Genomic DNA, 27,314 nt, shown 5'->3' on the forward strand with positions numbered 1-27,314 from the left:
ATTGTTTAATTCTTAAAATAAAAAGTAAGTAGGTTTATAAGAAATCTTTCAAATAAATATCACAATTTAAAAAAATAATACCTTTGTCTAGAGTTTCTGACAAAGTATTGAGCATATGTTATAGAGAGTTTTTAAGGATAATTTTATAGAGAGTTTTTAAGGATTTTTTTTAATTTTTAAAATTAAAATTAAAGTAAAACTATACATACACACTTATAGCATAACAACATTCTTATAAGTCAGGTACTTGAATGTAAAGCTTTCAGGAAAGCACATATTAGGTGCTGAATAATTTGAAGACGTGGCTTCTTTGATCATTAGTGAAAGAACAGTTTAGAAAGCTAAAACAAAAACAGGATGTTATATAGATTGTTGCTTCTTTTCCAAACACTTCTCAATATCATCAAGCACTTGAACGGCAGCCTTTGGAATTCGAGTCCCAGGACCAAATACATTGGAAACACCAACTTTAAACAGAAATTCATAATCCTGTTGAAAGAATTTAATTAGTAGAACAGACAATATTTCTAATTTCAAGAAAATGAAACAAAAGGACAATGAATGCTGTCCTTTCTTTATCCCCAACGCCCCAAGCTTTCTCATCCGGTACACTCTTGGCATTTGGGGCTGAAAACTTCTTCCTTGATTGGGACTGCCACTAGCACCACCGTTAGTACTCCAAGACATTAAAAGAACAAAAGACATCCCGCCCATTTTCCAAACACCCCAGTGTGTTGTTTGTGGTGGGAAGCTGTATGGTCCACCAACTGAGAACTTCTGAGCCCTAAACCATAATTTTCTCTCACCTAAAGTTTTACTACTTGCCATTATTTGTGTTAAATTTAGCAACACATTATAGCTTTAAATTTACAAGGCTATTTATTTCCTCCAAGGTAATTTTGTCTACAGCTAGTGAATGGTGTAGTACTTTGAATTTGGCTTCGTGATGGAATTCGATTTTCTAGAAATGAAAATTAACTCATTTAAAAAAATTCTCTGTTGTTGCTGCTGCTGTTTGTTAGTTTTACACAAAGTTTGAGTGAAAAGATTCCCAGGGCACAAATACTGCTCCAGGCTTTAGACTGTTTTAACAGCAGAATATTTGTAGCTGTATCAAGTTTAGGACGTGCTTTAAAGTCCTGATCCTCATCCACTAGGGTGATCATATTTCCAGGACATTCTGGTTTGTGCTTACTGTTGCAACAGCTTTTTTTTTTTCCCATGAGTCTTTTTTTTTTTATTATTGAGGTATAATTGACACATAATATTAGTTTCAGGTATACAACTTAATGATTCAATATGTGTATATACTGCAAGATGATCACCAGTAGGTCTAGTTAACATCTGTCACCCTAGTTACACAATTTTTTGTGTGTGCGCTCTTGAGTTTAGAACTTTTAAGATTTATACTTAAAACTCTGTAACACACTGAGTAACTGTGGTTACTAACTAACTGTGGTTAGTAACTGTGGTTACTCTTGGTAACTCTCTTAGTTACTTAGTACTATGTCCTTAGTCTCTAAGGTACTACTTACTTACATACTACTCTCTTAGTAACTTTCAAATATGCAGTACGGTACTATTAACTATGGTCACCATACTGTACACATATACCCAAGACTTATTTATTTTATAATTGACAGTTTGTACCTTTTGGCCCCCTTCACCCATTTCACCCACCCTCTACCACTGCCTCTGGCAAACCACCAATCTGTTCTTCTCCATATAAGTAAGATCATGTGGTATTTGTTGTTTCTCTGTCTGACTTATTTCACTTAGCATAATGCCCTCATGTTGTCTTATATGGCAAGATTTCATTTTTTTTAATGGCTGAATAATATTCCTCTGTGTGTGTGTGTGTGTGTGTGTATCACATTTTCTTTGTCCATTCACCCACTGATGGACGCTTAGGTTATTTCCATGTCTTGGTTATTGTAAATAATGCTGCTATGAACATGGGGGTGCATATATCTTTCAAGTCACTGTTTTTGTTTTCTTCAGATAAATATCCAGTATTGGAATTGCTGGATCATATGTACTTCTATTTTTAACTTTTTGAAAAGTCTCTATATTGTTTTCCATAGTGGCTGCACCAATTTACATTCCTACCAACAGTGCACAAGGGTTCCCTTTTCTACACATCCTTGACGATGCTTGTTATTTCTTGTCTTTTTGATGATAGCCATTCTAATAGATATGAGGTGATATCTCGCGGTTTTGATTTGCACTTCCTTGATAATTAGTGATGTTGAGCATCTTTTCATGTACCTGTCGACATCTATTTAGATCTTCTGTCCATTTTTTAACTGGATTATTTTGGCAGCACCCTTTTTAGTAGTACTCATTTTCATTCTTAAAAGTGATCACATTGGATGATTAATTACATGGTCATGTTAATTATGCCCCAGCTACTTCTTTTCTATCTCTATTATTTCCTTATAATATTCTTGTAATACCATAATTCTGCAATGGCACTTAACATCTTACTGCTATAAGCTCCACAATGGCAATGGCTCAATCATTCTGATTAACCGCCATATATTAGTGCTTTCTAATCTAAAATCTAAGAGACTTTCAGTTGAATAATAGCAACATTTTATATATTTACTGAAAACAAATAATGAGAAAAATGCATGGGTGTTAACTGATATATAATTATATTATAAAGGATACCCATGTTAACACACACGTGTGTCATTATAGAATATGATCCTTAGTCTTTAAACTCATGGGGAAAAAAGTATGGCAAACACCTACAGATGTTCTAGGTAATTTAAATATCCAGAGACTTATACGAAATATATTTCTTGAAAATGTCAGCTCACTTATATAACAGGCCTGCATTTCTTCTCAATTCATATATCAATGCCAGTATTTTGTGCTGCCTAATTATTTTGGTTCTTAAATTTTAATATCATGCCCAAGAGCTTAGGGATTGTAGACTCTAAAACTGCAATATAGATAGAAGTATTCCACAGACAGACAGCAATAAAGACTAAAAGCCCTTTATATACCCAAATAGTAAACTATATTTATGAAGATAAGAGCAAATGTGCTAACAAAAGCAGTTTTGTGTTGACTGTACCACATTAAGTATTGTGTTTTTAGAAAGAATAAGTAATACACAGCTTGGTCGCCAGCCCCACATTGTCACCAATCTCATAACCTCATATATGTATTTTCTCATTTCCTAAGTAGTGTATAAATTCATTATTTTATATTCTGAGTTGTAATGGAGGGAAAACAATTGTAGACATGGGCACAAGGTCACATGTCACTGACAGATTCCTGCTATATAGTGGTGAGGCCTTTATAGTATGTATGAATCATTTACTTAGGAGCAGTTTCATGTAAAGTTCTTATAACTCAATACTTTTTCCATTCTTAGTAAAAAAAAGAAAATTTGATATAATTAAAAATTAAATTGGAAATAGACTCAATTTATATCTTAACTATTTTAACTTATCAGGAAGGTGTCCCTGCCCCCTTAATAAATTAATTGACATTATTGTTACCTAGCATCCATTTCTCCTTTCCTAAGAGGATCTACCTTTTTGTTCAAGAATCCACCTCTGCCCCATTCAGCCAATAATTTTTAGGACAGGCTGACTCCATTTATGTCTGAATTAGGTATTTCTGTCTCTAAGAAAACTATACCCCAATCAAATTAGCTTCATGAAAAAGGGGCTCCCACAGGACCATGTAATTTATACAGTGCTGAGTTAAGGCAACATTTAGGGATGGGAACAGGCAGGAAATGGACAAGGCAGTGACTCTAGAACAACAGAAGTAAGTGCTACCGACTGACTGACTAAAGGACCGGCTCCACTGCTAGGACAAGGGGTGCTCACTCTATCTCTTGGGAGGGGCTGATATAGTCACTGTGTGTTCACCATTTTTCGCTACTCCAGTTGTGAGATTTTATTACTTTTATCCTGTTCCTTCTCCATCATTGCTTATTGAATATAAAGAAGACAGATCTCTAACTAGGTGACTAGTTTGTAGGGAGGCAACTCTCTCATAAAGCATTATATATTATTAAATCAAATTATGCATATTGAATTATAATATAGTCTGAATAGAAAACAACATGGACCACTTTTATAGAATTTACTTAGTAAATGACCTAGGAAATGATTTGGCTCTAAATCTGCAACAAATTTTTAGAGAAAGTATATAGAAAATTAAAGAACTACGAATAAGCTACTCAGGTTTCCCATCATGGTACTAGAAAATGTAGGAGATGAACAATACCTGTGGTGGTATCACCCCCCCACACATGACGAGAATATCTGGCCGTCCAAGGGCGCTGAGTTCCTTGATGAGCTCAGGAACCAGGGTCTTATGCCCAGCAGCGAGTGTGCTCACACCCACAGCATGAACATCTGCATCCACAGCCTGCTGGGCCACTTCCCGGGGAGTCTGAACAATTCAAAAGTAAAGAGACAAACTATTATTTATCCCGAAATGTGTTTCTAAAGTGTTATACTACTTCAATCAACATTCCAAGATTTTCCTCATTAAAAACCTTGAAGTGAATATAACTTCATACTTCATCATCAAACACTAACTCATCCAATTATTATAATAAACACCAGGGCTATATCTGCTTCTAGCACTACAAACTATCAATTAGATTTAAGTTACACCAAAATACAGTCCCCCCCAAAATGTTCAAGATAAAGTAGGAATATAGGCAAAATATATATTATCTCTTCATTATAATTTTAAAAAAATACATCTGTTGTCTTCACTATCAACATTTACTGAGAGGCAATGTGGCATAGGGTTTATAAAGAAGTAAAAGACTGAAAATAAAATGCAACATGAAAAAGTGAGCCTTAGGTTTTAAAATAGAATGGGAAAGAACAAGATGGTGGACTAGGAAGCTCCAGGACCTCATTCTCCCATGGAAACACGGAATTAACAGTAATATATGGAGCAAAATAAGGTGAGAATTATAGAAACTAGTTAAGGGGCTACAGCACCCAGGAAAGTGCATAAACAAGAGAAAGGACAGTGCCAAGGAGGGCATGCCTCTCATTTATTAACTAATTTAACCATTGGGATATAGAATCATAAAGGATGTTTTCAAACATTCAATTATGAATTGAATTACCAAAGATAATATCTGCTCTGTAATGAGTCCGTGACATTGCTTTGATACTATACACATGTATTTAAATCATTTCATATAAAAAGTACCTACAAGTTTCTCATTGTAAATATAATGTAAGTTGAGACAACTGGGAAGGATAAGGCCACCTGAGAAACCACTGCACAATTATAAGCACTAAAAATACTATCAAAATCTGTCAATTTTCTGAGTTGGCAAGATTTTAAGGCTCATAATTTTAGTGCAGAAACAAAAGATTCTATACTCAGTAATGGAGCCACATTCAAGAAGATCTCTAGGTAAGTCACACAACATACTGGTAAAACCTTGAGTCTGTGAAAAATATTCACACACGAAATTAAAACCTTTAAAAATGTGCATATTCCTGCTATTGATTTCTTAGAGGTAAGACATTTAATTTAAGCATGATTTGTTATTCGTATCATCCATGCTACCAAAAGTGATTAGATTAAAATTCCATTTAGGGACTTCCCTGGTGGCACAGTGGTTAAGAATCTGCCTACCAATGCAGGGGACATGGCTTCGAGCCCTGGTTCGGGAAGATCCCACGTGCTGAGGAACAGCTAAGCCCATACGCCACAACTACTGAGCTTGCGCTCTACAGCCCAAGATCCACAACTACTGAGCCCGCATGCCACAACTACTGAAGCCCGCGCACCTAGAGCCCGTGCTCTGCAACAAGAGAAGCCACTGCAGTGAAAAGCTTGTGCACCGCAACGAAGAGTAGCCCCCGCTCGCTGCAACTAGAGAAAGCCCGCATGCAGCAACAAAGACCCAAAGTAGCCATAGATAAATAAATAAATAAATAAATTTATATTAAAAAATTCCATTTAAACAATTCAGTTCCATGCCTTATGTTTATATAAATTAAACTGTATTTTAAATGATCAAATGTTGCAATTTTAAAAACATCAAATCTAATTTTAATTCAATCAGTCATCAGAGAACTGCATGATTGTACCTTCAGCCACAGATAAGTTTTTATTTTAATGATGCAGAATTATGGTAACAAAGTTGGTGGTACTAAAAGACAAATTATATTTTTGCAGATGGTATATAATGGGGAAATAAACTTTTGGTTATTTGAGAAATTCCTTTAGATGCCAATGGCTGACAACAATTTTTTAAAATTCTTTTATTTTATGAAAAATTATTTCCCAAAAGCTAACCACTAAATGTTGAAAATGCATTATATTTGATCACTATTTAAAACAAACAAACAAACAAACTAAAGCAAAAGGACAGCAAAATGTAAGTAAAAAAGTAGAATGGGAAAGTATTCAACTTAGAGGAAGACTGAAAGCAATCTAAATACAGTGTATACTATTTGTTTAATCTGAAACATATTTGAGATTCTTAACAAAACCCACCTTAAACGCCTAAGACTCTAAACACATTTACATATTTATCTACCAACACAGTTCAGGACATATCTCCAGAAGTCTGTGCTAACTCTTTATAGTAACAATTTCTTCTAGCCTCTCTAGAGTAGTATTTTAAAATCCCAAATGGGAAAACTCTTATGGGAGACTCTATAACGGCTGGGCCTCTTCAGGAAGATTTACTTCTTTCCTGGTGAAAATGCAATGAATACTCTTTAGTCTTCATTCCAGTTGACCTATCCGCAGTATGTAGCAATAGTACTTGAAATTCCTCCCAACAATTTTCAATACCTGAAAAAGAGGACCAATATCCACATCAAAACCAAGATCAGCAAATCCTGTAGCAATAACTTTTGCTCCTCTGTCATGTCCATCTTGTCCCATTTTTGCCACAAGAAGACGAGGTCTACGACCTTCACATTCCATGAATTTCTGAACCCTAAGGAACATTTTAAAATACAACAGTTATATATTAATTGTCCAAAGGTAAGATATAAGACTCTAATTTATTTGCAGTAAATCTTTCAAGTTTATTTAAAACATCTAATCTGTTTACTCATATTTTGTTAATATCTGTTTCACATTAAGAACTCCATTAAAGCCTGAGTATGTTTACCATCTCCCCCCTTAGAAAAAAATTTGAAAGATGGCACAGACTGTAAGCCTGTAACACTGAGAACATCACAGTGAAGCGAGTTAAGGAAATAACAACTTTACAACTTAAGACAGTCCCCAGAGTACAATATGCAGAAATAGTTAAATATAAACTAAAAAATGCCTTCAGAAGTCTTTGTACATATACATGACTCCTAGCTGTTCTGAACTGTCCATATCTCACTTACCCTTCACAAGTGTGAACTCCCCCAAGGTGACCTCAATGTGGTATCTTAACGTATAATCAAAATACTTGCTTGCTTAAATCAATAAATTTACGCCTCAGATGAAAAAGCACGAAGAAACAAATTTATTTTTGTTAAAAGAAAAAAAAATGTTCCATTTCGATGACTTTCACCTTGGTTGTTTTGATATTTATCTCATATATGAGTAGTGACATAATATTTTTCATGGAAAATTTATTACAGTGGTTGAGAAAACCAATCATCAGGAAGCTACTACTCACACTTCAGAAGCATGATCAATTTATATTAATTCATATTTCCAAATCATGTTTGACAGTTATTTACTGTCAGTCCAGTGACGAGTGATTTTAATTTATGCACAGATGGCAACCAAATATTTACTTTCAAATAGGAAAAGTAAGATTTTATAATTATTTGAGCAATTAAACAATGTAAATAAAACTTCAGAAAATATGAAAATGTACCGTCGTAAGGAGATTGAAATCTAAGTACCTGGAGGATATGAAGCAATATCAATGTTAGTTAAACAAACATTTGCTTGAAATGAGAAACTCCTAAAGGGGACTGTGGTGAAAGTTCAAAATATTATTTTAGTAAAGCTACAGATTAAGAGGAAAGTACAAGTCAAATATTTTCCAGTGGTATGTGAAAAAATTAAGCCCACCGTAGATTCATGGGGATTGTGTTAACAGAAAAGATGACATTCTGGTTTAAGAAATCTCACATATTACCTCTTGATAGCAAATGATATCTCTTTACTTTCTCCAAATTCCTGGCGATAGGCTCCACTCACCATACGATCACTAGCTTTATGCTCACCAAATACCTTTTTCATGGCATCTGTGATTTCTCCAACTGTACATCTAAAATATTAAATGGAAGTTCTGTTAACATCATTACTTGGGATAAAAATATTTATTTAACTTAACATTCAATATAATTAGACATATTTTCTTACCTAAGTCAAAAATAGGCTGTCAAAAATCTAAATCCGAACGCTTTCTACTGCATTCATGATAGGATCTTTCCTCAGAATACTTATGAAAAAAAATGATTCTGAATGCCTTTACTGAAAAATGACCGAATGACCTAAAAACTACTAATAGACAAGTATCTAAAGGTTACTGAATAATTCACTGCTTAACAATACAAATGGGCAAAGAGCAATATTCCTACTGATATTTTTTGATAAAAAGTAAATCTTTTAGCATATTCCATTTGGTTATTAATTCATTCAACATGTCTTGAGTGCCTAATATGGGCCAAGCACTGCTAAGTGCTAGAGATACAGTGATAAATAAGACCAAAAAAAAAAAACACAAGTACCCGCTCTTGCAGAATTTATCATCTAGTCAGGGAATACAGATAATGCACTAACAAACAAATAAATTAATAAGGTAATTTTATGGTAATAAGTACTATAAAGACACTAAAATAGGCAAAATGGAATGAGGTGTTTGGGAAAAATGTTTTAGGGATATTGAAGATATGAAGATACAGCTTCTGAACTAAGACCTAAATGATGAGAAAGAGACAGGCAAGGGAACTTAAGAGGGAAAAGTGTTTGAAAAGGAAATCTAAATGCAGAGGCTCTGAGAAGTAGGAAAACAAGTTTTATGTTCTAAAAATAGAAAGAAGGACATTGGTACACAGCATAACAAAGGAAGTAGGATAAGACAAGGTCAGAGAGGTAGGCAAGGATCATATCCAGCAGTCTTGCAGGCCATGGTAAGATTAGGTTTTAATTTAAAAGGACTGGGAGACCACTGAAGGATTTTAAGCAGAGAAGTCATCTTATTTCTTTTAAGAAATTAAAACTAAAAAAAAAAAAAAAGCAATTAAAACTGAAAAACAAACAAAAAAAACAACCGATATACTATTCACTCCATCCCTTAAGCACTTGAAGTAACTTAAAAGTCCATTATATTAAGCAATAAACAATAAAAGCAAAAATAATTTATTTAGTGACATTATCGTATATTGGGAGAAAAGTTTTTGTGTCCCTTGCTTTTCTGCATGTTCTGTAAGGCAAAGCACTGACTGCCTTTATGCTGGACTACCTTTTCAGAGATGTCTACATAGTACACAGTCTTGGAAGACAGAGATACTGTCCAGCTTGGACAAAGGGCAGGTTTGCTTACTGTCCAACATAATAATGTCTCCCTATCCTTGAAAGTATATCAAACTTCAACCTGCAAATCAGTGACACAGGTTTATTATAATAGCTTCGAATGTCCTGAGCCACAGGGAAATACACGAATATTAATACACTCCATTCAAAATGTATGAATGTTTTAAATGCACAGATGTTTAAGAAAAACAACAATTTTTTTTTTTTTTGGTTTCCAATATTTTCTTTTAGGCTCACATGGTTTATAGAATCAGCCTTTTATTTAAGTACACCCTGAAAAACTAAACTGGTCAACTTTTAGGATGTGGAAATCTCCAAACTTACATATCCTTACCTTGCACGAGTTGCATCTACTGCAAGAGCGAGAATATTCCCATCTCCACTGGCAGCACATGCAGTCAGGGCAGTGAGACACCGCTCAGCCAAAGCTTGATCCCTGCTGGATTTGACCTTACAGAAAAGGGTAAGGAAAGGGACCATTTATGTGATTAGGGAATAAAACAGAGATCAGATTATACTCTTATTTATATCATATGGAAATTGTTCCATAATCCTAACTTTAAAAACAAAAGAAAAAAATAGAAGAGAATAATATGTATCCTAGCATTGATATTCATTACATTTATTCATTCCCTCAACATTTAAGGACTTCCTAAAATAATACTAAATTCTGTATAACACTGATAATTCAGAAACAAGCAGGGCAATAATAAATAATAGTGCTGACCCTCCCAAGTAGTACATGTTACTTAATAGATTACAACTTAGGGAATATTTTAGTTATATTTTAAGTTTCCCTTAGCTAATTAATAGTCTACTGGTAATAATATGTATGTATATCGCTATTCTACTTAAAAATAATCCCAAGAAAAAGAGAGAGACAGAGACAATGAGAAATACTGCAAAAGAGAGAGAAAGACAATGAAAAGTGTAGTCAAAAACATTTTCCCTTGGGTCTTAGCTCTATTCTGCTCTGCTAACAACCTGCCTAAACAAAGTTACCTAAAATCCAATTTTTTACAAGTTTTCACCACCTGTAAAGAAGTCTAAAATATGATACTGCCTAAGATGCCACTAAAATTATATCATATCTATAAGCAGAGGTGGGTTAGAAAATTTATATTAAAGGCAAGGAGGAACCCAAATCCATTATCATTATTGAATTTCTCACTCTTACCCAAAATAAGGTAGATATCATTTATGGTAAGTGGATGCCCTCACGCTGTGCGTTTAAGAGAGTTTAAGTACAAGTGAGGAAAAAAGCAGTTTTCCAAATACAATAAATATTGAGACTTTTGTGACCACTGGAAATATAATGCTACATCCTAAATAGGACCCTTTAAAAAATGACAAAAATGTGGGAGAGGAGTCATTGTCTCCTGAATGAGGGTGAAAAAGGAAATAATATCATTAAACATCTGCCATTAACTCTAATAGAAAAAACAAATGGAAGTTGAAAGTGACACATACAGTCTAACTGGACAAAGTCTACTGGATTCTTAAAGAACATCTGAACTGAGGGGAAAAAAGTCCTATCTTAAACAATCATAGGGAAAGTTAACAGAGAAAACCATTAAGGAATTTCAACTTTCCTGCCTTAGAAATAGCAGTAATTACTAAAGCCAGAGATTAAGAGACCAAAGTAGATTCATACAATAGAAATATATAGGTTACAGCAGTAAGAATTAATATGTTTTATCTATTTTAGTATTTTATATACTTTGGTTCATCTCAGTGAGAAACTGGAAATTAAAAGTTAAAACAGTTCTCTAGTTTCAATCTAAATATCTTTCATTCTAAACTGTATCTTACTAAAGCACTATTCAAATATATTTGAATTTTTTTTTTAAATTGAAAGCAAATGATTCTTTCATAGTAGTATCAGGTACATGGAAATAAATTACAGTGAGAAGACCTGGGTTCAAATATGGACTCTGAACTTAATTTTGTTTTTAACTTTGAGTGAGTTATGTAATCATCTAAGCCTTACTTCAAATGTGTAAATTATAGGAGACATTATTATTATGGTGTGGTTTTTAATAAGAACGTATTAAGTTTCACAGAGGCAGATATCATGATTAAAAACATGAGTGTTTGGTGTCAACAGACTTAGAGATTTGAGTCTTGGATCCTTAATTATTTATCCTGGGCAAGTTTCTCCATCTCCCTTATCTTTAGTTTCCTTACCTTTAAAATGTTGGGAAATAATACACACTTCATATGGTGGTTCTAACAATGCAGCAGGACAGCGTGAGGGCTTGGACAGTGCCTAGCACACAGAAAACGCTCAAAATATGATAGCTGTTATTACCTTCTTAAGTTTTTCAATCTGCTTGTTACGCACTGAAGTATTATCAATTGCCAGAACATCCACAGATTCTTCTTTTTCCAACTGGTACTTATTTACTCCAACAATTACTTCAGAACCTGTTAATCTCCCAGAGGAAAATAATATGTAGATTCTATTCACAAATAACTGTCTAACAGTAATGCTCTGATCACCACACATATTTTCCTTATAAGTTTGATATTTTTAAGTAGTATTCTTACTCTTAATGAAATTTCAGTATAGATCAGTGAATACCAATATGGAATGGGGATAGGAGGGGAAAAGACAGGTATATACCAGGATCTCTGTAAGGGAGGGCTTTGATTATTCACCCAAACTATATGCTTTCCCAGAGTTTCTGATAAACTCTCTTCTAACACTACGAAATTAAAACTGTAGTAGCAGCTACCAACTAAGATTTATGAGGTAGAAGACAAACATGCAATGGCTTTTCTAATATTTTCTTGAATCCTCTTACAGCCAATCATTTTTAAACAAAAAATACCTTTAAAATCTATAAGTGATAAACCAGAATTACAAATTATACTTCTTTAACACTATAAATATATTTTGCCTCAAACTACTAGATTATTACTCTAGCTAAAGACATCCCGCCAAGTAAAGAGGTATATCCTACCTCAGGATATACCTCTTTTCTTATTTTCTTCATAAAACTTACCATAATCCATAACTATTTTGTCTATTTATTTGTTTACTTGTTCATTTTCTCTCTCTCTCTTACCAAAATGTAAGCTCTATGGGTGTAGAGACCATGTCTGTCCCATTCACAGTTGTATGCCCAGACATAGCACAGTGTCTCAAATACTAAAGACTAAAAATGTACTGGCTGATTGAATGAATAAATAAATGAATAGTCCAATGCAGAGCACAATGACCAATAATAATGTCATCTTCAAAATGGTGGAGATATCTACCCACATATATACACATAATAAATGGGCAAACCTCCACACATACTTTCTACATGTGTTTGCTCATGTGCATCCAGGCATGCAAAAATACAAACACAGAGATAGATACATACAGATTCATGAGAAACATTTTATCCAAGTTTCATTTTTCTATAATTTTTGTTTTACTAACTTTATATGTTATCTTCAAACAGAAATTAATATTTCTTTTTAAATACTGGATTTCACATATAAACTTTTCTACTTTATCTTACCAGAATCTATTCTAGCTTGTCTTCGGGCAGCACATTCTTCGATTCGAAGTTTAGGTATTCCCTCTGCTACAGCTTTGGCCATTCCACCCATCTCTTCAATTTCATTAATGAGCTAACAAGGAAAAACAGATGAATAAAACTAGAAGAGAAGATGAAAATATTTTAATAAACAATACAAATGTGTTATGTTATATAATTACTAATGTTAATAAAATTATAAACTATTTTAGTGGTAAATTTAATGTTTCATAAGAAAAGAATTAACAACAGAGCATTAATTAGAAATTCTGCAGAGTTAATAATGCTGTATTAGGGGGCTTCCCTGGTGGCGCAGTGGTTGAGAATCTGCCTGCCAATGCAGGGGACATGGGTTCGAGCCCTGGTCTGGGAAGATCCCACATGCCGCGGAGCAACTAGGCCCGTGAGCCACAATTACTGAGCCTGCGCGTCTGGAGCCTGTGCTCTGCAACAAGAGAGGCCGCGACAGTGAGAGGCCCGCGCACCGCAATGAAGAGTGGCCCCCACTTGCCACAACTAGAGAAAGCCCTCGCATAGAAATGAGGACCCAACACAGCCATAAATAAATAAAATAAATAAACCCAAAGTTAAAAAAAAAAAAGTAAGCTGAAATATAAAAAATAATAATAATAATAATGCTGTATTATATATTTGAAAGTTGCTAAGAGATAGATCTTAAAAGTTCTCATCACAAGAAAAAATATCTGTAACTGTGTGTAGTAATGGATGTTAACTAAACTTATTCTGATAATCCTTTCACAATATATACATATATTAAATCCTTATGTTGTATACAAACTAATACAGTGTTAATATGCCAATTATATCAATAAGAAAAAAGACATTCTGTGTTTAAAATTATTTAAAAAGACAACAGAAAAACTAACAAGCATATTTTGGAAAACACAAAAATCTCTCGCTCAAGTCTTAGAAGCCAACTAATGATAACACTAATTCTGTAATTTTTATTTTTAATTACATAAATAAAGTTTTCGTGGTTACATAAATACTCTAAAAAGTACATCTCAAAATGCCATTTTATTTTTCGATTTGAGCAGCAGAGTAATGATATAACTCTAGCATTACTGACATCAAGAAACACCTAAACCTTCAATCATAGCCTCATATATACATGAGACAGTGGAAAATGGATGGTGGAATGGAATACGATTTCGTAGATAGGAGCAAGGTCAAACTGGCTTTCTGCTGATGGATTCAAGAAAGAAGAACCTGTACTGGATTCAACAGAAGCCAAGAACCTTCTAGGAAGCTAAAAAGAAGGGGACTACTTGAGAATTTGCAACTACCTCTCTCCCATTCTGTCAGGAAAACCAAAATTTACTGAACTAGAGAAGCAATGGACTATGAAACATCAAGTACAGGGAGAGGCAAGAATAAGATGTCTTACTGAAACAAAAACCTACATTCTGAATGATAAGACTGCAAACAAAAAGGCACACAGAGGAAACAGTGACAATACAGGATATAAGAGAAAACTTCAAAAAATATAATGATCCTCAGAAAAAGAAGAAGAGATTCTGTAATAATGAAACAACTAGTATGAATGCAAGAGGAAAAAATAGAAAACAAAAATGAGCTCTCAGAAATTAAAAATACGATATATAAATTTTAAAGTATTTAAGTAGAAAGATAAAGGTGATGACTCTCCAAAAAACCAGAACAAAAACTCAAAGATGCATTATAGAACAGATAAAAATGTCAGAAATCATTTAAGGAGGTCCTTACCTGATAACCATAAGTTCTAAAAAGAGAAACCAAAGGAAAATGAGTGGAGAGAAAGTATCAAAAAAATAATACATGATAAATTTCCCAGAGCTATGAGAACATGAAAAAGGGGCCAGGTGAAAAATGTCCACCAAAGGGGACAGTGCAGGAAAAAATACACACACCAAGGTACATCAACACAAAAATAAAGAAGAGATCCTGAAACTTTCAGAAAGAAACATCCTGAATGAGAATAGCATCAGATTTCTGAACAGAAATACTGAAAGCTAGAATAAAAAGTAGGTGAATGCTTACAAATTTGCTTACAAACTCCCAAATGAAAAATTTCAAACCCAGACTATCAATTAAATATGAAAGTAGAATAAAGACAGTTTCAAACATCCAAAGTTTCAACTAATTCATCTCCCATGCACCATTTTTAGGAGGTTCCCATAAGATGTGCTTCAAAATAACAAGGGATAATCAACAAAGAGACAGGATTCAGGACACAGATTCAACATAGCAGAGGTGAAAAGGATTCTGACAATAATGACAAAGGGAAGGTCAAGGACAGCAACGGTCTAGAGAGAAACCAGTCTAAATCAAATGAGAATATAGAGGACTTCAGGAAGGATTTACATTGAGATATAATTATATTGGTAATATGGGACAAAGGAAAGAAGGGACAAGATCCAGCTAAAATACTAAGCTACCATACTAGCAAAGCAGTAGATAAGGTCTAAAATTGATTGAATTAGAACAAACAGTATATACATGTAATTTTAAAACATGGAGATAAAAACAAAAAGATGTAGCTGACTCAAGGAAGCAGGAAAACAAGCAAGTGGAGGAGAAAGGACTGCTTTTTTGTTATAGTCTTTTAACATTAGTTGTCTTTTTAACTCTTTGAAATAAAATACTTTATTACAAATACAAATGTATTTTTAAATTAAGTTTCAGTTTTAAATACTATAAAGTCAAATCTAAAATTCCCTTTTCTCTGAAACACTTTATAAATCTTGATATAAATCTATAAATGATTTGATTTATAAATCAAAAATCTATAAATCTTTATAAATCTGTAAATCTTATAAACAAAGTTTCAAAGAGGAGAAACTGACCTTCAAGGCAGCGTCATAAACATCATTTGTGAGAGATTCCATCATATATGAACCTCCCCAAGGATCAGCCACTTTAGGAATCCCAGATTCTTCTTGAATAATGATTTGCGTGTTCCTGGCAATTCGAGCACTTTTCACAGTTGGCAAACCCAGGGCTTCATCAAAAGAATTTGTGTGCAAAGACTGAGTCCCTCCAAACACTGCTGCCATTGCTTCTACTGCGGTACGAATGATGTTATTGTAAGGATCCTAAAACATTTAGTAAAAGGCAAAAAACCAAAACAAAACAAGGCAACAATTGATATATATTGCAGCCGTAAAAGATGACAATGATTAAGCAGTGGCTGATGCATACTTTCTTTGCCAAAGTCTGTATTAGTCTTCAGAATATCTAATAAATTTAGACAAATTAGTAAACAAACCAGACTTAGGATTAAGAGCCAAAGGATCTAGTCTGTGCTTAGGCACTAAAACATCGCCTCTTATAATCATCTGAAATATGAAGTATTTGTTGTGCTTATTTTTGTATTGCCTAAATAGTCTTCTATATGTGCATCATGAGTGTATACTTTGTCTACTTAGATAATTAACATACTTCATTTCATAATTCACTATCTCCTAATTATTGTATACCTTGAAGTATCTACCCTAATGAGGTACACAAAACTGGCAATGATTTATTAATAAGCGATTAATAAAACAGATGAACAATGGACTATGAGACAAGAAATATGACTTCTAGTTCATTCTGTTCCTAACTGTGATTTGGGCAAGTCATTGGACCTTTCTGAACTTCAGCTTCCTCAGCTGTAAAAATGAGGAGGCTAAGTCAAAAACAATTACTAAAGTTCTTTCCAACTCTGAAATCTATATTTCTCCATTTATAAGTACCTGAAATCATATTTAATAGGGAGACTACTAGTTTATATTTGTTTTAAATTTATAAAAGCAATGTAACTTTAAAGTTATAAATTAATTTAATGTATCAAAATAATTTAATATGGAAAGAAAATGCATGTTAAAAAAGATCACCACCACATAATTTTTTAATGAAATGAAATTTAAATAGATTACCCAAGTGATAATAGTTTTTAAATGGCTTGTTTGCATGCATGCTTATTTAAACACAACTATAGTAAAAAAATGTGTAGGTATAAAATCAAATTTTAATGAGGAAGTTTTGTGTTAAGAATTTTAACCATTAAAATTATTTAAGACAATATTACTTAAATTATAATTTGTACTTCTTCCTCCTCATCACATTTTTTTACTTTTAAAAAAGTAAAATACACAGCCTTATATGTAAGCTAAGATATAAATGATTTTATATTGTTAACCACTAGAGGGGGCCAATTTTATTTATTTGTTATAATTTGTGTAAAAACAAATATAAGCATGCGTTATGCTTCAGAATAATTATGATTTTCAAATATTAGCAGATAAGTTCTTAAATCTGTTTCTTGACTATGCCAAGTTGCTTAGAAGAAAATATATGACTTTACTAAAATTCTACACTTTAAATGTTATACATACTTGCTCAGTAAGTGACCATCCTGATGTCTGGCAATGTGCTCTTAGAAGAAGAGATTTAGAGTTTTTAGGCTTAAACATTTTCTCTATTAAGTGAGCCCAGAGTCTTCTCCCAGCTCTCATTTTTGCTATTTCCATATAAAAGTTCATCCCAATTCCCCAGAAGAAAGACAACCTAAAATAGTAAAGTCCAGAATTTGATTATAAAATGGAAATTAATTGTATCACACACACACACACACACACACATACACACAAAAAGCTCAGATTTTAATTTCAAGCAACTTAGTTTGAATTAAAATCAAAGCATATGTACTTCAGTAACCTTAAACCTGTAATAATAGATGACTTCTGTATTTTAAAATGGAAATATTAAAAGAACAAAAGCAAATCTGTCTTGAAAACCATATTTACATTTTAATATTATTTGTCAAATGTGCCGGTTAATTGTGTTCTCTGAACAGCAGAGGCCAAAATTCCTCTAATTTACCAAGAAGTACAGTCAAATTTAATTCTGAATTTTAATTATAAACAGTATTGGCTTATTCCCTCTTTATCACTCAGATAAAACATTAAAAAAAAATCTGGTATATTTATATATACAAATTCATTTTTATCAATATATTTTGCTATACACTCATAAAATGGTCCTGTGAACTTTCTTAATGTTGAGGCAATATTGGAGTTTAATTTACTCACCTTGGTGCAAATTCATCAATTGTCAGGCCAGCTTGGAGTCCAGTTCTACAGTACTCCAACCCATCTGCTACAGTATAGGCCAGTTCCAGAATGGCATCAGCCCCTGCTTCCTGCATATGGTATCCACTAATTGAAATTGAATTAAATTTTGGCATGTGCTATATAAAATAATAAAAAAATACAACTGTAAATAAAAGTATAAGAAAGGTTCTATTAAATCTATCTTATAAAAGACAATATTATTTTAAAATGATATTCGATTCAGATATACTAATTAGTTCATAATATTAACTGAAAATATTTAATGTTTAGTTACATTCAATTCACTTTCCAATTAAAATGGCTGATCCAATGAAACACTGTAAGGACTGTACCTGTTTTATTTTTCTAGTGAAAAAGAATCACCAACCATCATTTAGCACCAAAAGTTAAACTCTGAAATTAGCTGGCTGAGGTTAGGAATGTAACCTTTGGCCCAAGAACTGAATGATGACATCTTTAATTCCAAACTCATGACTTCGACCTCATAAGAGGTCCTAAAATCTCAACCTTTTGGGAGAATCTGTTGAAGATGTATAAATTTAATTATTATTAACTAGTTATTAATTATCTTATTTGAATGAACTCATTGAATATGCATAAGTACACGGTAAAAAAAGAAAATGATTCAGTGCTAGTACTATATATCAAAACAGGAAAAAAATGCATGGCTTAAAAATCAAAGATTTCAGTTTGATTTACTGTGACATTTAATGCTAAGGATAATTCAGACAGGTTCCTTCTACCACAACCACTAATCCACTATCCCCCTAAAATGTCATGTTAGGTGGGGTACATATCACACAGAACCTGCAGAACCAAAAAACTATTATCCTTCCAAGAATTAACCAAAGATAAAATAATAAAAACTAAATCAGACACTCATTACAGTTGGTTCAGAACATACACTCAAGTCAGAGTGCTCAAATTCTAGTCATGTCACTTAACTAGCCAGAAGACTGTAGGCAAGTTTCTCAACCTTGTTATCCCTTGGTTCCCTAAACTATAAAATAGATAATAACTCTACCTTCCTCATGGAATTGTTGTAGGATTAAAAGAAACGATTCATCTAAACAACTTAGTACAGTATTATGCCAGTACACAATAAGTATTCAAAAAAAGTTAGCTGTTGTTAGTGTATGGTATGGATTATCTGTATTTTACATTTGCAAACATTTTATTTATAACTAACCAAGAGTTCTTGAAAAATGTTCATCACAAAAGCAATAAGGGGATTGAATTACATGGAATTGAGAGACTACTTGAATATATTTGGAGTTACAAACGAGAAGGAAACAAACATGTGCTTCTCTACTGAGAGGAGTTTAATAGCAGAATTTTTTTTAAGAATAGTAGAAACACTGGGAACGTTGGAATATTATTCAGCCTTTAAAAGGAAGTAAATTCTGGGCTTCCCTGGTGGTGCAGTGGTTAAGAATCCGCCTGCCAATCCAGGGGACATGGGTTCAAGCCCTGGTCCGGGAAGATCCCACTTGCTGCGGACAACTAAGCCCATGAGCCACAACTACCGAGCCTGCACTCTAGAGCCCACGAGCCACAACTACTGAGCCCACGAGCCACAACTACTGAAGCCTGCGTGCCTAGAGCCCGTGCTCAGCAACAAGAGAAGCCACTGCAATGAGAAGCCTGCGCACCCCAACGTAGAGTAGCCCCCGCTCACCGCAACTAGAGAAAGCCCGCGTACAGCAACGAAGACCCAACGCAGCCAAAAATAAATAAATAAAATAAATAAATTTTTTTAAAAAAGGAAGTAAATTCTGAAACAGGCTATAAAATGGATGCAATTTAAGGGCATTACGTTAAGTGAAACAAGCCAGACACAAAAAGACAAATACTGTATGATTCCACTTATATGAGGTACTTAGAGTAGTCATATTCATAGAAACACAAGGTAGAATGGTGGTTGCCAGGGGCTGAAGGAAGGGGAGAATGGAAAGTTATTATTTAATAGGTACAGAGTTTCAGTTTTGCAAGATGTAAAGAATTCTGGAGATGGATGGTGGTGATGGTTGCACAACAATGTGAATGTACTTAAAGCCACTGAACTGTATACTTAGATGGTAATTTTTATGCTATGTGTATTTTGTCACAATTAAATATTTTTTAGAGGAACAATATAAAAGTTTAGTTACTTCAAATAACATACTTGATCAATATCTGAAACTGGCACTTTTATCACTTATACGAAAGATTATATAAAGCAATTTTGAACTTGCAGATGACATTAGTGTTTCACAAGGTTAAATGCCCAAGTACGTAACAGCAGACTGGTACTATCCACTCCAATAGCCATTCTCCACTCTCCTCTTGTACCTGAACCATACATTCAGTGCCAAAGTGTTCTACATTTCCAATCTTCTCTCTTTGTGTCCACTGAGATATAAGTAGAAGTTTGGTTTGTTCCTTCTGGAAGTTCACCTTTAATCAGAGGGGCTAGGTCCCTCTCCTGACACAAACACAGCCGGCCCACCTACTTCCTTAATCATGACCTGGCACATAAACAATAGAGAAGCCAAATGAAAGGAGGCTGGAATCCTCACGACTGCAGTGTTTCCATACAACCAAGACTCTGAGTCTACCTTCCAACTTTTTCTAGTTGAAACAGAATTGACTCCTATTTAGTTAAAGCTACTGCTATTTGTGTGTGTGTGTGTTTGTCATATACTGCTCAAATCCATCCTCCTGTGCATGTGTTCTTGAAATTGAAAAAGGTGATAGGCGTGTATTCTATACAATTCATGTGAGCAGATGGAATCTATGAAAAGCAATAAAATTGAAAAGTATAAAGTTTATCAAATGAGGAGAGCAGGCAATGCTAGCAAGAGTTCTGAGATAACAGCAATTACAAGAGGTAAAGAGATTAAAAAAAAGGTTTGATGATGGAGAAGAGATTTGCCCTTTGCTATGAAATAATGGTCTAATTTTAAGGTAGGTAAGAAGAGAGCATTGCCAGCAAAAAGTAAAACGGGAATGATGGGGGAAAATATAAATGAATTACTCAGAGGAAATGAAGAAGCTTTATGTTTCCCTGTAGAAGGATTGCTGCTAATATAGGAATACTACAAGAACCTTATTTTCCCACCAATCTTGGGAAAATGAACCTAGTTCAGGGGTGAAATATTAGGGACCTCATTGTGGTTACAGATATAAGCGTTATCTTCTAATCCAGTTTTTTGCAGAAATAAAGCTAATATTTTGATCCCTATCTGTCTGACACCAGTGGCTATTCACAACTGAATCTGAACTTTGGAGAGAAATAAAAGAAGTGTAAATTATAAGCCCTCCCTGATTCTAACAAATATCAGAGAATAAAAATTTTAACAATAAAGAAAATACAATAAATGTCTACTGCCCAGAGTCCCATAGGTAATGACAGACCATAAAACTAGTACATTAAAGACCAAAAACTAAAAACTAACAATACACACACATAAACACAAAACCCACACCCTGACTCTATACTACAACTATTACTCTGACTCAATTACCAAATTCAAATTAGGCTATGGCATTTTATAAAAATTCCTACATTCAAAGAACTATAGCAAAATCTATAAGAACCACAAAGGATACCTTCGCTGTATATTGGAAGATGTCAGCAATAATTTTCATGGATGGTTCTGGAGGAAAAATGTAAGTATTTCTGACCATAAACTCCTTTAGTATATCATTTTGGATTGTACCAGTAAGTTTCTCTTTAGGTACACCTTGTTCTTCCCCAGTTACTATAAAAGTTGCAAGAACTGGAATAACTGCTCCATTCATGGTCATGGAAACTGACATTTTTTCTAAAGGAATTCCATTGAAAAGAATTTTGGTATCTTCCACAGTGTCAATAGCAACTCCAGCCATTCCAACATCACCACGAACTCGAGGGTTGTCTGAATCATAGCCACGATGAGTTGCCAGATCAAAGGCAACTGATAATCCCTGCTGACCGGCTAAATATATAAAGAAAAATAATGTAGGATTAGAGTCTGGCATCAAAGTAAACTGATTTTCTTTAACACTACTTAATGTTGATTCATCTCATCACATTATACTTTTATAATAAACATTTTTTATGCTCAAAACAAACTTAAATACTTTATTTCCTACGAAAAGTCTGCTGTTTCCCATGTGCTAAAATGCACAAAGTGAATTCCAGACTTCACTATAATAAAGGATAGATGGAACCAAACATGTCATATATCTCATGTCCATCTCAAGATTTTATCTTAACGATTTTTTTTTATTTTTAATTTATTTTTGGCTGCGTTGTGTCTTCATTGCTGCCCGCGGGCTTTCTCTAGTTGCTGCGAGCAGGGGCTACTCTTCGTTGCGGCGTGCAGGCTTCTCATTGCGGTGGCTTCTCTTGTTGTGGAGCACAGGCTCTAGGCACATGGGCTTCAGTAGTTGTGGCACGCAGGCTCTAGAGAACAGGCTCAGTAGTTGTGGTGCACGGGCCTAGTTGTGCTCCGCGTGGTATGTGGGATCTTCCCAGACCAGGGCTCGAACTCATGTCCCCTGCAATGGCAGGTGGATTCTTAACCACTGTGCAACCAGTGAAGCCCTATCTTAACAATTTTTGATAGAAATATATTTAAGATTCATGAAAACATATGGCTGTTTGTATATAGTTAACATAATTTAGTATTTGTATGCTCGCTTATTTATTTTTGTTCTTGTCTTGACCACTCAAATATGGGAAATAGAATTATGAAAACCATGCAAAAAACTGAAATTTGTACATGATCATTTGTTTATTCCTTTCTTTGGCCATCACTTAAACCATTCTCCCCTCCAATTCCTATCCTGATGGTTTTAAGTAAAAGCTTCTCAAAGGCAAAGCCAAGGTCTCTTTTCTTCATACAACTTCACCTAATTCCTTTTACACAATGTGCATGTAAGTATTGTTTACTCTCAAGAATTTAGCACTTTATTCCGGGTCATCTATCTTTTTGACCATGGAAGTTGAAAAACATTTTTTTCAGAGTATAGCCTTCACTACAAAATTATAAAGTGACTATTACCTTTATAGAGATTAACCAGCCTCCCTTCAAAACCACCAAGATGAGGAAGTGTACGTTTGATCATAAATATTACGTCTCACTAAAATCTCACCCTTAATATTGTCCTTATAGAACTTATTGCTCTCTTCCACAGTACTAAAACCAGCATACTGGCGGATGGTCCAGGGCCTAAAGGTGTACATGGTGGGATACGGCCCACGTGTGAATGGCTTTACTCCTGGAAGTTCTTCAGGTAAGCCCTTGGTATCCCTGCTGGAATACAGAGGCTTCATGGAGACCCCCTCTGGGGTGTGCCATATTAGCTCTTCCGGGTTTTTGCCTTTCAGCTGCTTTTTAGCCAGGGCAGCCCATTCTGGGTGAAGGGGTTGTTGCCGATGCAGAAGTCGCTGCCATAGAAGCCTGGAACCTGATGACTCTTTCCGCTGCTTCAGGTGATGAGGTGAAAGCAAAGAAAGCCGACTCTTAGCCCTCAACATGATGGAGCGTGGAAAACACCCAACAGGAACAAGAACTGACCTGGAAAAAGAAACACAGTGCATATGTATTTATCAGAGAGCAGTAAAATAGGAGCTTTTGGTGAAAAGGGAAAAGAAAAAAGAAAGGGTATATTAGTATGATTTCATCTCTTCTCCTCTGCTGCTCCCTCCACCTGATATTTTTAAACGCTGGTCCCTCTTTTCCACAACTGCTATCATTGTTCTAGTTCTAGTCCTCTTCCTCAAGAGACTCTTAGTTGGTTTTACCGACCAACCTTACCACCTCTCGTCCACTCCACACACTGACACCAATGAAAACATGATCATGTATCACACTTCTCTTAAAATTTTTCAAAGGCTCTGCATCACGTAGAGGATTGAGCATAGCCTCCTAACTAACTTTTTCATTCAAAAGGTTTTTATTTAACACCTACTTTATGACAGGCAGCATTGGACGCTGGAGAAAAAAGTGGTGAACGAAACAGGTATTCAAGGCCCCCATGACCTGATCCCCGCTTATCTCTCAGAATCACCTCTGTCTTTGACCTCTACATATTTTGTGTTCTAGAAATACTGGATTATCTACAGTTCCCTGCATACATCAAAGTTCCGTGACATGCTCTTGCTCTTCCATCGACCTAGATGCTCTTCTTTGGCTAAGGCATCACCTCCAGTATGCCGGGCTTTCTATGTGACAGGCGCTCCTTAAGGACTTTATGTAGAGCAGCAATTTTAATCCTCGTAACAGCACCAAGAAATAGGTACTAATATTATCCCCATTTTACAGATGAGGAAACTGAGGCACGGAAGAGCTAGCATTTAAACCTAGGAAGCATTTAACTAATATACTCACAGCCTGTCCCTGAAACTACAAGCTCAGCTAAATGGCCTCTTCAGTAATCCATACCACAGAGCTCTGTTTCCCTCTTTATACATCTATCATCTCCCACACTACAATATATTAGAACGTTGTTTTTTTTTATGTTCATATATTTCTTTATATATGTTTTACGTTTATGCAAAACACACGTATGTAAAATTTCATATACTGTATATATTCTCCTCTATTCTATAAACTGATCCAACATCAGAGCTGTATATTCCTGATAATTAGCAGAGTCTTTTTCATCATTTTAGGTAACTAAGTCCGATTTCATCATTTTACAGATGTAGAAATTAAAGTCCAGAGAAATACAGAAATAAAGTGGCTTGATCAAAATTCCACACAGAAAAGCAGTAACTGTTCACCTGAATTACTGAATCCTTGTCAGAGTCATATAGTCTCAATATGTAGAGCCTAGTATTTTAAAAGATTTTGAGTTGCAAATTTTATCAATATAGTCATCATGCCATATAGTAGATAAGGCAACAGCAAAGTGAGCCTAAAATTCTATTTTCCATACTATTTCTTACCTATCAATTTAGTGGAGCTTAAAAGAAAATAAGAATACCCAACATTTGTTAGGGAGTTGTGAAACAAAAGACAATCCACTGGTGGGAGTATTAACTGATTTAACTATTTCCAAAAGCAAATTGGCAATACGCACAAAAAGTCTCTGAAATGATTATGCCATTCCACTGAGGGCCATCAGTCCTGGGAAAGTTACTAGATAAAATACATGGTCCCTATAGTTTTACTTGTAGTAAAGAAAACTTAGAATCATCAATGTCTAACAATGAAGAAATAAGTGAATTACAGTATATACAAACTACAGAATTTTATATAGCTATTAAAATATGTTTAGGACTTCAGCAAAACTAATCTTTGATGTCAGAAGTCAGAAGAGTGGTTACGTATGGTGAATAGGAGAGAAAGGGAGCAAGAAAGGAGCTTTGGGGTGATGGTCTTGATCTGAATTCCTATTACAAAGATATGTTCAGTTTGTGGAAATTCCTCAAATTTTACAATTATGATATGTGCACTTATCTGTAAGTGTATTATACGTAAGTTAAAATTTAAAATATGTTATGCACAGTTTCTTAAAAAAGGAGATAGGCTCAAAAAGTATTAAGTGAAAGATAAAAAACTGTACATGCAATGTGTTCAACTAGTTAAAAAGTGCATAGAACAAAGTCGAAACAGAAATACAACAAAAACAATTCCTTTTTTTTTTTAACTATAATGATTTTTATTCTATTAAATCCATGGGGTCCTTGTCATCCAAGTTCTTGTGAGCCATAAACTACAGGTACCAGCTTAAAAGGTGGGTGAGAAAAATAATTTACAACTGAACCATTAGGGTAGTAATGATATAAAAAGTAATCTGAAAACTGCCTGAGACTAGATTGCAGACAGATAATATCAAACTCATTTCACACAAAATACAGGTAGGGCTTTTCTAAACCTGGATAAATGATAGGAAAGAGCCCTATATAAGTGACTTCCTAAGATCGCATGGCAAATTGGTAACGGTTGGAAATAGACATCACTTTTAGATAAGAACACAACTTCTGCTGATGACAACAGGATTTCTGCATTCTTCTCATATCCATCAAGAGAGGCTTCAGCATCCAAAGAAGCAACATGCAAAGCAAATATAATAAGTTATTGATGGTTAGAATGTATTAAAGAGCAACGATGAAGCAAGCCTGACCCCCACACCCTCAAAAATTATGGGTAAAACACCTACATACAGCTCTGAATCAAATAACTTCCAAGTTTGTTTACATGTGGTTCCGCACTAATACTTCAAGAAAAGCTAGCTTGGAGAGGACAGCATACAGCATGCCAATTAAATGTACTATTAGCATAAATAAATCATTAACCATCAGAAAATACTGGGAGAAAATCATCAAATGATTTTAAATGCGACACAAATTCACAAACAGATTACTGAGTTTCGAGCTTATGAAGGATTGCACTTTCAAGATAAAAATGAGAACAAGTTAGTAATTTACACTTTCATGTCAACTTAGACCTGTTTTTCCCCCTCTCGACCTTACCTTCATCTGTACACAGAAAGACACTTCCACTCCCGCCACCTCTTACAAAAAACCCTCACAATCACCGCGGCCTAGACGGGAGGCAGCTGTGAAGCCAGCACATCCCTGTGAAATCTACAATCGCCCTCGGCCTAGAGAAACTTCGGGGTGCCTGGGGGGCCAAGGAAGATGGCGACATGGTCTCTGGGACATTAAAAGCACCTTCTATCCTGCAGTACCTCCGGACTCCCCCTAGCTGAAAGAGAGCGGTCGGTGGAGAATCTAAACCTAAGAAGCAAGTAGAGGAGAGTGGGATCCCTTCCCGGTCGTAAAGTAAAGAAGGAGAAAGTTGGGAGGCTGGGAGGAGGGAAAGGACCGAGGCTCAGAGGACAGGTAAGGGGGGAGAGAGGAGTCTGAAGAATGGAGGGATTTGAAAGGCTGACATGCCTCAAGGTGCACGGTCTTACTCACGGGTCGGCCTATCTCGGACCGCGGATGCGGGAGAGGACGGCTGGACCTCGGCGCCCCCAGCCCTACAAGTAAAAGGTCCCCAAAGCTGGGCCTGCGACCAAGCAAACGCAAAGGCCAGCGGGACGGGACGGGGGCGTAGGCCGACACCACCCTCTTTCCAGCCAATCTCATTGCGCTCTCGCGGGAGCGCTCCCGATGACGTTAGGGGCGTGGCTAGATTCCCGCCTCTCTCCACAAGTGTTTCCGGTTTCTACT

At 34.9% G+C, this 27,314-nt stretch overlaps 1 protein-coding gene across 3 annotated transcripts; it reads right to left on the minus strand.

The window, feature by feature from the left end:
• On the minus strand, positions 1-27,216 carry MMUT (methylmalonyl-CoA mutase). 3 transcript variants are annotated; one of them, XM_007193852.3, is made up of 13 exons: positions 27,060-27,216; positions 23,282-23,706; positions 21,752-22,119; positions 18,119-18,276; positions 17,423-17,594; positions 15,890-16,138; positions 13,026-13,137; positions 11,822-11,937; positions 9,845-9,960; positions 8,111-8,242; positions 6,811-6,958; positions 4,255-4,422; positions 1-489 (listed from the first exon to the last, which is right to left on the minus strand). In XM_007193852.3, the coding sequence occupies exons 2-13, from the start codon at positions 23,664-23,666 to the stop codon at positions 361-363; spliced, it is 2,253 nt and encodes a 750-aa protein (XP_007193914.2). In that variant the 5' UTR covers positions 23,667-23,706; positions 27,060-27,216; the 3' UTR covers positions 1-360. The 3 variants fall into 3 exon arrangements, with proteins under 3 accessions (XP_007193914.2, XP_007193915.2, XP_007193916.2); XM_007193853.2 differs by having other exon boundaries at positions 27,036-27,215; XM_007193854.2 differs by lacking the exon at positions 27,060-27,216 and having other exon boundaries at positions 2-489; positions 23,191-23,286.
• Positions 27,217-27,314: the final 98 nt, after the last annotated feature.

This window comes from Balaenoptera acutorostrata, chromosome 10 (assembly GCF_949987535.1).
Source record: "Balaenoptera acutorostrata chromosome 10, mBalAcu1.1, whole genome shotgun sequence".
Classification (NCBI taxonomy): Eukaryota; Metazoa; Chordata; class Mammalia; order Artiodactyla; family Balaenopteridae; genus Balaenoptera; species Balaenoptera acutorostrata.